General features: G+C 36.5%; 1 protein-coding gene across 1 annotated transcript; it reads left to right on the top strand.

The window, feature by feature from the left end:
* Positions 1 to 14,275: 14,275 nt before the first annotated feature.
* Positions 14,276 to 14,752, top strand: LOC141659833 (uncharacterized). The gene has a single exon (XM_074466758.1). The coding sequence runs from the start codon at positions 14,276 to 14,278 to the stop codon at positions 14,750 to 14,752; it is 477 nt and encodes a 158-aa protein (XP_074322859.1).
* Positions 14,753 to 15,098: the final 346 nt, after the last annotated feature.

Here is a 15,098-nt window from a genome sequence, read left to right as displayed (position 1 = left end):
GGAAGGGGTAGATCCTTTATTGATCATACACTTTCTTCGTGTACAAATTCCTATACCCAGAAGAGCCCTAATAATTGTCCCTGGAGACTAAGAACTAAACCAAAGCATACTTCAGTGTACACAAGATGACTATGATGACCTCAAGTCTAAGGATACTTGTACAACTATCACTATGTGAACAACTACTGATATGTGAGTGAACTCCATCAGTTGTTCAGCTGGGCGAGTCATGTTCAGTGAATTTATTCCATAATAAGCACCTACATACTAGCTATAGTGTCACCACACAAATGTCTATGAGAACAGACATCTTTCATAATGAAGCAAGCATAGTATATACCGATCTTTGCGGATTATTAATTACCAGTTAGTAATCCTATAACCAGGAACTATTTAAGTTTAGAGTTATCATCTTTTTAGGTCCCACTATTATGATCTCATCATAATCCATAAAAAGCTTTACTCTAAACTATGGTATATCTTATTTAAACACTTAAATAGATAAAGCCCGTAATAAAAACAAAACAAGTCTTTATGAAATCAAAACAGATTACATAAAAGTTATTCCTAAATCCTTATACATGATTGGACTTAGGACATATTCCTTTCAATCTCCCACTTGTACTAAAGTCAATCACTCTGGTATCTAATACCCATCTCATCTTTATGACGATCAAAGTGACTTTCAAAAAGTAGCTTTGTGAGTGGGTCTGCTATGTTGTTATGTGTGTCAACTCTAATTCAATACAATACAAGAAATGTTACCGCGCTCCCACTAACCCTTTTTGTAGATGCATGGTTCATCTTCATTTTTGATAAAATCAAACTCTTTGATTGTCTCATCAAAATGAATGTTCCATCTTTCGAGAAGCCTGCTTTAAACCACATATGGTTCGCAGCAGCTTACACACTAGGTTTTCATTTCTCTTGGAAAGAAAACCATCTGGCTAATTGCCAGATCTCATAGTCGTAGTAAGCAGCATTCGCAAGCAAAATTTGAACTGATTTTAACAGGGCTACAGGTAAAAGGTTTCATCAAAGTCAATCCATTGCCTTTGTTTGAATTCTTTTGCCACAAGCCTGGCCTTAAAGGTCTCCACCTGGCCATCTGCTCTAATCATTCTTTTGTATCCCGTATACATAGATTTCTTTCCGGATTTCATGGCACTATGTCATTTCTCTGAGTCAACATTACTCATAGCCTCATTATAGGTCACAGGGTCGTCATCATCAATGATCGACAACTCATTGTCATTCTCAATGACAAGGCCATAATACCTCTCAGGTTGGGGAGACACTCTCCCTGATCTATGAATGGGCTGTTCCACAAAAGGTTGTTCAGTCAGAACAGGTGTTTTCACTTGATCTGTAGTAGTTTGTGCTTCTTGAACTTCATCAAGTTCAATTTTGCTCCCACTGTTTCCTTCAAGGATAAACTCCTTTTCCAAGAAGGTAGCATGTCTGGAGACAAACACCCGATGATCGGTGTAAAAGTAATACCCTAAAGTCTCTTTAGGATATCCCACAAAACTACATTTTACGGATCGATATTCCAGCTTATCTGGGTCAACTTACTTGACATAAGCTGGACATCCCCAAATCTTAACGTGTTTAAGACTCGGTTACCTTTCTTTCCATATCTCATACGAAGTTTGAGGAACAGATTTTGGAAGGCACCTTATTCAGTAAATATGCTGAGGTTTCCAATGCATAACCCCATAGGAATACTGGAAGATTTGCATAGCTCATCATGGACCGAACTATGTCTAACAAAGTTCGATTTCTCCTTTCAGATACCAATCTGGAGGAGTCCACTGGGAGACTATACCATTTATTTTGAGATAATCTAGAAACACTCCATTAAAGTATTCACCACCTCGATCTGATCGAAGAGTTATAATACTATGTTTGGTTGTTTCTCCACTTCATACTTATATTCTTTGAACTTTTCAAAGGCCTCAGACTTGTGTTTCATCAAACACATATCCGAATCCAGATCTATCATCTATGAAAGTAATGAAGTATGAAAATCCACCCATGGCTTGCGTAGACATTGGTCCACATACATCTGTGTGTACCATTCCTAGCAAATTTGCAGCCCTCTCTCCATGTCTACTAAATGGAGACTGCAATGCCACTATAAAGTGAGATTTTCATCATCCCTTTTCTTTTATTAGTTTGTTCAATCTGAAGTAAATTATGTCACATATATACAGACCATTATTTAAAGTACCACGTCCATAAAGAATATTATCTCTAAGAATAGAACATTCATTATTCTCAATAATAAATGAAAATCCATCCAAGTCTAACATGGGAATAATATTCCTCACAATCGAGGGAACAAAATAACAATTATTTCAAACAATAGTCTTGCCCGTAGGCCTATGTAAATGAAATGATTCTACATCTTCAGCAGCCACTCTTGCTCCATTTCCCATCAGTAGAATCACCTCCTCTTCCTCAAGAGTCCTACTTCTCCTTGGTCCCTGCAACAAATTACAGATATGAGAACCACAGGCGGTATCTAATACCCAAGTAGAAATGACATATTCACTTCTATCATGAACATACCTGAATCAGAAGCGGTAGTCTCACTACCCTTCTTCTTCTTCTTCAATTCTGCAAGGTAAACCTTGCAGTTCCTCTTCCAGTGCCCCGCCTTGTTACAGTGAAAGCAAACAACTTTGCTCTTGGAGTCTTCAGCTTTTGGTGGAACCGGCGTTTTCTCACCTACTTTCTTCTTCTTGGAAGAGTTCCTCTTCCTTTTCTTACGATTGGAACCTTCACTAATTAGAAGAACAGAACTCTTCTTAGAGGGAAAATTCGATTCCGCAGTCTTCAACATGTTGTGGAGTTCAGGCAGGCTGACATCCAACTTATTCATATGAAAGTTCACAACAAACTGTGAGAACAAACTCGGAAGCGATTGCAAGACCAAGTCTTGGCTCAGCTCCCCATCCATGGCAAAACCAAGTTGTCCAAGACGTTCAATCAAATTGATCATTTTAAGTACATGGTCATTCACAGATGATCCCTCAGACATCCTACAACCGAACAGCTCCTTCGATATCTCATATCGAGCTGTCCTCCCCGCCACATCATACAACTCTTGTAGATGCATGAGGATAGTGCGAGCATCCATATGCTCATGTTGCTTCTGTAGCTCAATGTTCATGGAAGCTAGCATGATGCATTGAGCAACATTTGCATCATCTATCCACTTACGATACACAACATGTTCATCATTATGTGCATCACTAGCAGGTTCAGTAGGCTTAGGTGAGTCAATCACGTATTCCTGCTTCTCAATCCTGAGAACAATTCTCAAGTTTCGAAGCCAGTCAGCATAATTAGGACCAGTCAATTTGTGAGCATCTAGTATGCTCCTGAGTGATAGTGCAGAAGACATAACGTACAAAGTAAATCTATAAATGATAAACACATAACAACACTTAGCAAATATTCGATTTCATTTCAAAACACTATATGAATCGGGTCTTTATTCATAAGTGGCACCCACTAGTTTTCCTAATTTATTCAACCCCCTACATGAAAAATTAAGCATTCATAATGCTAGTGGGAGTAGGGATCCTACATTCCATTACACAACCCCGGCTGTGGCACGAAACGCCATGTAATGTTCAATAGGCAGACAACTCTTGTCAATTACATCTTATGTTATTCCCTAATCAAACTTTAGCCTCTTGAATAATTGAGTCACGGCTGTGGCACGACAAACTCAATATTCTAAGTCAAGTCTAACCCAACATTCCGTACAATTGAATCAGTCCCCAAAGGCCCACGGCTGTGGCATGTAACGACCTTTAGATTCTTATTCAATGTACACATCTCTATGTAATAGACAAGTATTTCTTATTTCGAAATCAAAGCCCTCGGCTGTGGCACGAAACGACAATGATTCAAAAATAAGAACTACTTTCTACCATGTTGGAAGGCTATGACCGACACAAGCCCGTTGTATCATTGGCCAATTACTACTTGATATTATTTAATTTTAGAGGGATTATATTACGTTACAATCATAATCATATTATAAAGAGATTCTTCCTTTTAAATTAAATATTTCAAATCAATAATCAATAATCAGATGATTCCCAGATCGGGTGGAGCATTATCAAGAGGCGTCACTTAATAACCCTTTCTTACAGATAGAAATCTGTTGTTGACAGAATCACCCTTTCTCTCATATCGAAAATTCATATTCAATAACGTGTTTCACAAACACAAGAATCTCATGATTGTATTCATAATATTGTTATTAAGGTTATGAAACAATTTCACTATACTAGGTTGTCTAACAAACGCCCTATGTTTATTTAAGTTCACATAAATCTATCATCGCATGATAAACTAAGCATATATCACACATATCAACATGAATAAACATCAAGGTAGGCATGTTACATTATCTAGCACATTAGTCTAAGCATTATACATCTCTATGTATCACATGAAGCATTTAAAATCAATTCAAACGATCAAAAACAGCTTTAAAACACTTCATAGAATATAAATAGTTCAAAACTTTTATATAAACTAAAATTGATAACTCCATTAGATTCGTCTCGAAAAAACGAATCCAACGGTATATTGCACGCCTAAAACGGAGTTACGAAACTCCCAGAAAATTAATTTTAAAATCAACAGAAGGGCTGTAACGCATTACAGGAACGCGTTACATGGCCTGTAACGCATTCCGGTGATGCGTTACACCCCTTTTCAGCCATTAAAGGGTGTAACACATTCCGTGAATGCGCCACAGGTGTGTAACGCATTCCGTGAATGCGCCACAGGTGTGTAACGCATTCCGTGAATGCGCCACAGGTGTGTAACGCATTCCCGGAATGCGTTACACCCCTATATTTTTTTTTTTTTAATTTTCAGCAGCCGACTTCTTTTTCCTTCTCGAAAAACGTGCGTGACAACTGTTGACAGCCGTGCAGAATAGACAGCATACAACACAGACATAACAGCAGTACAGCTTTGCAGATGTATTCTTTTACAATAACAATACAAACAATTCATATATATATATATATATATATATATATATATATTTAATTACGAATTTAATTGCAACAACTTCAAAAATTCATAATAAAAAATCTATACATTATAAAATTATGAAAAAAATACCCAGATGATCTACAACACTTGTAGAACCCAGATCAACATTCAAAATTATTCTGAGAAACGATTTCTCATCAGGAAAAATTAATCCATGATATAACTTGTAAAAATCATAATTAATTCATACAAGCACATAAAATTTTGAAATTTTTACCACAGATCTATATGCATACAACCTATGCTCTGATGCCATTATTGGTTTTAACGCAGCGGGGGCATGGCAAAACTCTTTTACACATACAAAATCCAAATAAAAACATATAAATCGTGAATAAAAATTCGAGGGATCGAATCTAACCTTTAAAAATAATTCGGAGACAACGATCAGAGATCCTTAGCAGTTGCTCCTCAAGTGTGAAGCACTCCACCGGTATCCACCAAGAAAACGATGTTAAGGAGGAGGAAGGAGGTGGAGAGAATTGGGTTTTCCAAACTTTTTGGGTTTTCGGGTTCGATGTTCGTTAGAATAAAATTAGGGTCTATAATAGTGTATTTATAGGCAAAATTTTCAGCTGAAATTTTCCCATAAATATTATTATTATTATCCCATTTATTATTCTCATTAATAATTAAAACACCTTTTAATCATTAATCCTTTTTCTAAACACTTTAGAAATAATTCTCTCTCTTGATTTAATTTCCAAAAATTAAATCCTTTAATTAATAATATTAAGAACTTTTCTTAATTAATTTATAATCGATTAAATCTCATTTAATCAATTATTAAATTTTCCAATTAATTATTTATTTTATAAATAAATAATTATTAGCCATTATTAATTAATTCCTCCACCATTAAATCATTCTCTTTTTATGGTGTGACCCTGTAGGTTCAATATTAAGCCGGTAGTAGAAATAAATAATAATAAAAAAAAATTATCATTATTTATATAAATTCTCTAATTTATTAAATATGATTAATTAATTAATCACATTTATTCTACATCGTGAGTGATGTTTCTCAACATATCGCGACTATCCGGATAATATGAATTCACTGCTTAGAATACAAAGAACCTGTCAGTGAATAGTTATCGTACAATAAACTCCTTCTACCCTACAATGTCCCGATTAAATACAAGGCATGGATCTCGTGTCAAGCCTATCTAATTCAATCACTTGTTTACCATTTACTATGCGTAGTTCTATGCAAATTAGAAACTCCTTTCTAATTTCATTCACTCTGGCCAGAGATTCCCAAACTAGCATAAGTGGATCAGCCTTGAACATTCGCTTCCTTCACTGGAAGGGGTAGATCCTTTATTGATCATACACTCTCTTCGTGTACAAATTCCTATACCCAGAAGAGCCCTAATAATTGTCCCTGGAGACTAAGAACTAAACCAAAGCATAGTTCAGTGTACACAAGATGACTATGATGACCTCAAGTCTAAGGATACTTGTACAACTATCACTATGTGAACAACTGCTGACACGTGAGTGAACTCCATCAGTTGTTCAGCTGGGCGAGTCATGTTCAGTAAACTTATTCCATAATAAGCACCTACATACTAGCTATAGTGTCACCACACAAATGTCTATGAGAACAGACATCTTTCATAATGAAGCAAGCATAGTATGTACCGATCTTTGCGGATTATTAATTACCAGTTAGTAATCCTATGACCATGAACTATTTAAGTTTAGAGTTATCATCTTTTTAGGTCCCACTATTATGATCTCATCATAATCCATAAAAAGCTTTACTATAAACTATGGTATATCTTATTTAAACACTTAAATAGATCAAGCCCGTAATAAAAACAAAACAAGTCTTTATGAAATCAAAACAGATTACATAAAAGTTATTCCTAAATCCTTATACATGATTGGACTTAGGACATATTCCTTTCAAAATTTACTCCCACTGAACTTGTGATATACACAATGTTCCACCAAGTTCACTTCGAAACCAATGATGTAATTACATGATGAAATTTGTGATACCATTCACGAAAAGCCTGCCTGAGACCATATATGGACTTCTTTAATTTGCAAACCACAGTCTTTGGATCTCCAATGACAAAGTTTTCTGGTTGCACCATATAAATTGTCTCGCCAATATTTCAATTGAGAAACGCCGTCTTTACATCCATCTGATGTAGCTCTAGATCATAATGAGCCACAAGTGCCATAAAAATTCTAAATGAGTCTTTCGTGGAAACCGGAGAGAAAGTCCCATTGTAGTCGATACCTTTCTTTTGAGTGAATCCTTTAGCGACTAGACGAGCCTTATATCTTTTGATGTTACCACTCGAATTCCTTTTGGTTTTAAATACCCATTTGCAACCAATAGGTTTTGAGCCTTTAGGCAACTCGACAAGATCCCATACGTCATTGTCTTTCATAGATTGCATCTCTTCATTCATGGCATCAATCCACTTTTGAGAGTTAGGACTCTGCAGAGCTTGTTGAAGATTTAAAGGATCATCTTCCCCACTGCCAATTCCATCTTCATGTTCTTGTAAAAAAAATAACATAATCATTTGGAATTGCGCTCTTTCGCTCTCTAGTGGATCTCCTTAGTGGCACTTCTTGTGATTCATGAGGTTGTTGAGTTAGCTCAATTGGTTCCTCATGGGGAATTTCAGTGTTGTCTTGAACCGGAGGGCTTTGAACAATGATAGGTATCATAATCTGATCATTGCTCTCGGCAGAGCCATAAATAGGATCATGACTATCTTCTTCAAAGACAATACTTTTATTTATATCTTCCCTCCCAAAATCAACATCCTCAAAAAAACTTGCATTATCAGTCTCAAAGAAGGATCTAATAGCGGGATCATAAAATTTAAATTTGCGAGTACGTTCCGGATACCCAATAAAATAGCAACTGACCGTCCTAGAGTCCAGTTTCTTTTCATTCGCCCTATATGGCCTTGCCTTAGCTGGACAAGCCCAAACATGTAAATGCTTGTAAGGAGTTTCGGCCACTGCTTTAGTTGGAACCCGGTTAAGGATATAAATTGCAGTCTTTAGTGCATCTCCCCAAAGTGATTCAGACAAGGAAGAATGACTTATCATACTTCTCACCATATCTTTAAGAGTACGGTTTCGCCTCTCAGCAACACCATTCATATTTGGTTTCCCTGGCATAGTGTACTGAGGGACAATTCCACACTTCTTTAGGAAGTTAGCAAAGGGTCATGGACGTTGCTCACCTGATCCATCATATCTACCGTAGTATTCACCACCACGATCAGATCTGACAACTTTAATACTATTGTTTAGTTGAATTTCAACTTCAGCTTTATACTCTTTAAACACGTCCAGAGCTTGTGACTTCTCATGTATCAAGTATAGGTAACCATACCTAGAGTAATCATCTATGAACGTGATAAAATACCGTTGACCGTTCCAAGAGGCCGTAGGGAATGGTCTACATATATCGGTATGAATCAGTTCCAAGACACTTGTAGCTCTATTGGCACCTAACTTTCTCGAGTTTGTTTGTTTTCCCTTAATACATTCAACACAGACTTGAAAGGCACTTAAGTCTAAGGGATCAAGAATTATATCATTCACAAGCCTCTGAATTCTTTGTGTAGAGATATGACCTAATCGTTTGTGCCACAACATAGCAGAATTCTCAGTTAACTTACGCTTTGTACCTCTTGCACTTGAGTGCAAAATTTCATTATTAAAAGTAACAGTATCAAGCATATAAAGATTATCAATTAAAGAACCGGTGGCAACCACATTTGAATTTAAAGAGAAACACACTGTATTATTTCCAAAAGAACAAGTGTAGCCATATTTTTCCAAACAGGAAATAGAAATAAGATTCCGTCTAAAAGACGGTGCAACAAATGTCTCAAATAAATCCAAATAAACACCAGTTTTTAATAATAATCTAAATGTTCTAACAGCTTCAACTGAAACTTTATTGTCGTCGCCCACATAGATGAATCTTTCGGCATCAATTGGCGGTCGGCTCCACAGGAAACCCTACATTGATACACTCATGTGGGTAGTAGCACCAGAATCTACCCACCAAGTATCCTTAGGTGCAGAAGCCAAATTAACTTCAGAACAAACAAAGACAGAAGTCTTACCCTTCTTCACACGCCAAGCAGCATATTTGGACCACTCTTTCTTCATGTGTCCAGCCTTCTTACAAAAGTAGCAGGTTGTTCACTTATCCTGCTTCTCTTGCAACTGATGCTTGGATTTTTCACTTGCAATATCCTTACCTCTCTTTCTTTAGTATTCCCTCCGTCCCTAAAAACGTTTCATATTTATGTTGGACACGTTTGTCAATGCACACTTTTGATTGTTAATATCTTTAATTTTGTATTAGTATTAAATATAAAATTTCATTGTATTAAAGTACTCATAAATACGAATCCAACAAAATCACTTATGATTATGTTTGATGTTATAGATTAGACGTAAATTATAGTCAATCGCTTACCGTGAACAGTACAAAAAGTCAAAAGGAGAAACTGATAGAATCTAATAATTCTATAAACACATAATTCTCTAAAATAGAGATAAGGAACGTAATCATCATATCTAATTATCGAGATTAAACCGAAGGCGGAAGCGTACCTGAATCCATAAGACTATAATTGTAACGATATCTGAATCTGAATAATATTTTTGATTATTATCTTCCTCAACCAAGTACTCCTTAGGGTTTTCTCAATGGCTCTCTTTGATGGGTAGAAGATAAGCCGTTATGTGTACTTGATATATTGGGGACTATAACCCTTTTATATACCACCTAAATTAAATTTTCCATTATAATTTAATTGGGCCTGGTATTAGGTATTCACTTATTAGGTTCATACAATAAATTAAAATCTAATTAGGTTTCTTATTTGATCACTTAATTAACCCAATATAATAAATAGCAAATATAATTGATATATATATATATATGTAGCCCATAAAATAATTATTCTTATTAAAAAATAATAATAACAGAAACGTTTAACGGGACGGAGGGAGTATATAATAAGTGAAATGTCAGCCTCAAAAACTGAAATTCCATTGAAAGTGTTGATTCATAAACAAGAGGAAAGAGTGGTATTTGTAGAAGCAAACAGTGATTTTGTTGATATTCTGTTCAGTTTCCTCACATTGCCAATGGGGACGATTGTTAGACTCATGTCTAGCCATGTTAATGCTTCACAGCCGGAGGCCATTGGGCGCTTTAGTAATTTATATGGAAGCATTGCAAATCTTAAAGACACATATTTTGCATCAGTAGCGTGCAAAGATTTGCTGCTCAATACAAGAAACTCAGCAGAAGCCCTTTGTGAAAAAACTTAAATTTAATATTTTTGTTCAGCCGAATGCATCATTTATCGTGACGGATGACTTGCATGTAATTCCTAATATTCCGGCATTAACATTTGCATTATTAAAAAATTCTGGAATTACTGATTTTGGAGTACTTGAAGAGAAGACTTTTCAAATTGGATACACTGAGGTATTTCAGTTTAATTTTAAAAGTTTGTAGAACTGTCTAACTTTTACCCGTTCTTGATCTATTGTTTTTCCCCCTTTTTCCTGATAGATATTTGGTTTGCTGAAGTGCTCAATTCTATTAAGGACTCCCTTAACAAGTATGTTTTTAAGTAAAAACTATACTAAGATAGATAACTCTGTTCGAATGATCAATAGTAGTATGAGCCCTGATCAAGGCCTCATCAGCTTCAAAAAGATGACAGCTGAAGTAGTGGTGCAGAAGTCGAATAACAGGATGATGTTGGCTTATAGTTCACAAGATTTTATTGACTTCCTATTCAGCTTCATTACCGTTCCTTTGGGAAAGATTATCAGTCTGTTAAGAAAGGATTTCCCACAAGCACTTTGTATAGACGACCTGATAGGTACTCCATTGTCATCACTGTCGTGTATCAAATATATTCATAGTTGGAAGATTCCTCCAAGCGATATTGAGGTACAAGTGGTCAACATAAGCATGGAAGAGGAAGAGGAAGAGGTAACAAATTTAAATTATTAGTGTAATTTAAGTAGGGGTGAGCAGAAAATAGCATAAACCGCACAAACCGCCCACACCGCACCAATCTGCACCGCAAAATGCGGTTTTTTATTTTCGTGGTGCGGTTGCGGTTTGACTTTTTAATAAACTGTGCGGTGCGGTGCGGGTTGTGGTTTTAAATTTCTGAAATGCGGTTCAAACCGCACCGCACCACAATATTTAATATATATATATATATATATAGAATACTTATATTTCATGATTCCATTTAACATACTAGGAGTGCTTGCTTAGTGATCATCTTATTTCTGTAAGACCAATTATTGCGTGGTGACCATCCTATTTGTGTTTCTTCAAAAATAATGAGACACATGGTACAAAGCCACATATTTAATAGTGAACTCATTTAATTGTCGAGCCAAGTTTCTACGTTAAACTTTACAGTGTGAAATTTCTAATTTGTATTATTGAAGAATATTGGCGACTTTGTTATATTATTTAAAAATTTAATTAAATGTAAGTTTTGTATTTATTTAAAATTTTCAAACTTGTTATGTATAAACCGCAGTGAACTGCATGCACACCGCACCGCATTTTATGGTGTAGTTTATGCGGTTTTTGAGGGTACGCGGTGTGGTTGCGGTTTGGAAATTTGATCAAACCGCATGTGCGGTTTGGTTTGCGGTTTGAGGAAAAAACCGCACCACCCGCACCGCGCTCACCCCTAAATTTAAGTACTGTCTTACCTCAATATTTTTACAGGCTATACACTTGCTGACAGCATCCCTGCTATCTACTTCAGTTTTAACTAATGGACCAAGCATTTGATACGACATACCAAGCCGTCCCCAGAGACATTAGTGAAGATGCCAAAGGAAGAGAAGTAGGACTGCACATGGGCTGGATTGGATCGGTTTGACCATTTTTACGGCCCATCTCATTTAGAACGGGTTATAAAAATATCAAATCATTAATCTCAAAAAAAAATTAAAACTCAATCTTACTAATTGTGTTACGGGTTGGGTTGATCAGATTGCAAGCATATATTGTAAACACAACTAAGAAAAGTAGCAGCATGCCTAACACTTTATCATTGTAGAAGAAATAAATAAAATTATGAAATTTATTTTAATGATCTGCAGTTGCACTTACTATTTTATATAAACTCATGATGCAAATATAATTATATAATCAAACATATGCACGGATATACGAGTAAAGCTTGATCAAAGCATTCCTGCGGATCTTAGACAGAATGACATATTTATAGCTAACTTATTTGATAATTATTCGCAATGTTTTAGGTTTGCTTCTCTAATTATTTCTGGGCATCTATATATATTATTCAACTCGACTCTATTTTACAGGGGTTTTTTAAACTTCAAGTAGGACTTTGCAAGGTTAATTGTATGAATTATATAGTTTAATTCAAGCATTTGCAAGATGAGGAATGAGGTGCTAACAAACGAACATGCGTCTTTCCAAGCACTAATGAATGAGGTATTCCAATCCGAATTGAGGAAGTCAGTATTAGTTTTCTTTGATGATATTCTGTTCTACAGCCACAGTCTACAGGAGCATCTAAAGCACCTGAAACTGGTCTTCCAAAGAATGAGGGATCACCAGTTGTATGTCAAAGCCACCAAGTGCTCATTTGCACAGAATCAGTTGGAATATTTGGGACATATCATCTCAGAACAAGGAGTGTCAACTGATCCGGATAAGGTAGCTTCAATGATAACATGGCCCGTACCCACCAATGTCAAACAACTGAGGGGATTTCTGGGTTTAACTGGATACTACCGGAGGTTCGTTAAGGGGTATGGTCAAATATGTAAAACATTGACTAATCTGTTGAGAAAAGGGTTGTTTGAATGGAATTCAGAGGCACAAAATGCATTAGAGGAACTTAAGTCAGCTATGACTTCCACGCCAGTTTTAGCTCTACCAGATTACTCTCAACCCTTCGTAATAGAAAATGATGCTAGTGGGAATGGAATTGGTGTTGTATTTATGCAAATGGGAAAACCTATAGCCTTTTTTAGTAAAGGGCTAGCACCTAGGCATCAATCCATGTCGACTTACGAGAAAGAGCTGTTGGCTGTTATTATGGAAACACAGAAATGGCACTCGTACATTCAGGGCAACCATTTCATTATAAGAACAGACCATCAGAGCTTAAAGTACTTGTTAGAACAAAGGTTGAATACCCTGTTGCAACAAAAATGGTTGGCCAAGTTAATGGGACTGGATTATGAAATCAGTTACAAGAAAGGAAAAGAAAACATAATAGCTGATGCTCTGTCCAGAATTTCAGCTATAGAAGAAGGAGAGTTCAAGGAAATAGTAAGTGTACAGCAAGGATGGCTGGCAGAAGTATTGGATAGTTACTCTGATGACACAGAAGTTAAATGCATACTGGAGGGAATAGCAAAGAAAGAAATTGCTTATAGTGAATATCAATATCTGAATGGGCTGCTGAAAAAGGGTGAGAAGTTATACATTGGTGGTACTGGAGATTTGAGAAGTAGAGTAATTTGAGAATTTCATAATAGTCCTATAGGAGGCCACTCAGGTCAGGAAGTGACTTTCAAAAAGATTGCTCAATTTTTCTTTTGGCCCAATCTCAGGAAGCAAGTTAATGAATATATCCAGTGTTATGATATATGTCAAAGAATCAAAAGTGGGACACAATTTCCAGGGGACTGCTACAGCTTTTACCAATTCCTGAGAATATCTGGGAGGAAATTTCTTTAGATTTCACTGAGGGTTTGCCAAAATCTGACAGCATGGAATTGCATCATTGTGGTAGTTGACAGACTGACTAAGGTAGGCCACTTCCTCCCAGTGAAATATCCTTTTACTGCAACTACAGTGGCTCAGATGTTCTTGGACAATATTTACAAATTACATGGCATGCCCAAGTTGATTGGCTCAGATAGAGGCAGATTGTTTACCGATCAATTTTGGAAGGAGTTGTTTGCAGCTGTGGGTACCAAACTGAATCTCAGCACCTCATACCATCCACAAACTGATGGACAAACAGAAAGACTTAATCGGTGTGGAACAATATTTGAGAGCCATGGCTAGCAGCAGGCCAAGACAGTGGTGTAAATGGTTACCCTTGACTGAATGGTGGTACAATACCTCATTAATTCAGCCATTAAAATGAGCCCATATGAGGCTCTCTATGGTGTTAAACCTAGACAGATGTGCATTCCAGCCACTTGCAGATCAGCTATAGAAACTGTACAAGATTTTCAAATCAAGCGAGAAGTAATGAATCAGTTGCTCAAAGATGCTATACAATTAGCACAAAACAAGTACAAGATGTATGCTGACAAGAAAAGGAAGGAAGTGGAGTATAAAGTGGGAGACTGGGTTTTTCTAAAATTACAGCCTTGCAGACAATCTTCCGTTGCTGTCAGAAGGTTTCTCAAGTTGTTTCACAATTTTTTTGGTCCTTACCAAATCAATGCCAGAGTTGGATCAATAGCTTATAAATTAACACTTCTTGTCGGAAGCATGGTCCATCCAGTGTTTCATGTGAGTCTTCTCAAAAAGAAGGTGGGATTTAAATACACTGTCACCACTGAACTGCCCAAAATGGGACATGAAGGACAGTTTTTAGTCTACCCTGTATAGGTCTTGGAAAGGAGGGGGGTGAATAAAGGAAACCATGTTGCAGTTCAATGGTTAGTTCAGTGGTCTCATTCGATTCCTGAGGATGCCAGTTGGGAGGATGCCCAGACCATAACAGAGCAATTTCCGGACTTTGATCTTTGAGGACAAGGATCTTTTTATGAAGGAGGCATTGTAACAGATGGTGTCGTTTGGTAGTTAATGTGCTGTCGTTTAATAATTACTAATACGGTAACGTTTGAGTAAGACATCGCGTGCCATAACGGTATTAGTCGTTATACTATCATTAGTTGATAGATGGCTTGGACGGGAATATATAAGACAAGCTCAGTAGAGAGAGAGAGAGCAG

Source organism: Apium graveolens, chromosome 5, assembly GCF_009905375.1.
Source record: "Apium graveolens cultivar Ventura chromosome 5, ASM990537v1, whole genome shotgun sequence".
Lineage (NCBI taxonomy): Eukaryota > Viridiplantae > Streptophyta > Magnoliopsida > Apiales > Apiaceae > Apium > Apium graveolens.
Note: the sequence above shows the minus strand (reverse complement) of the source record. Positions and strands in the feature narration are given on the sequence as shown.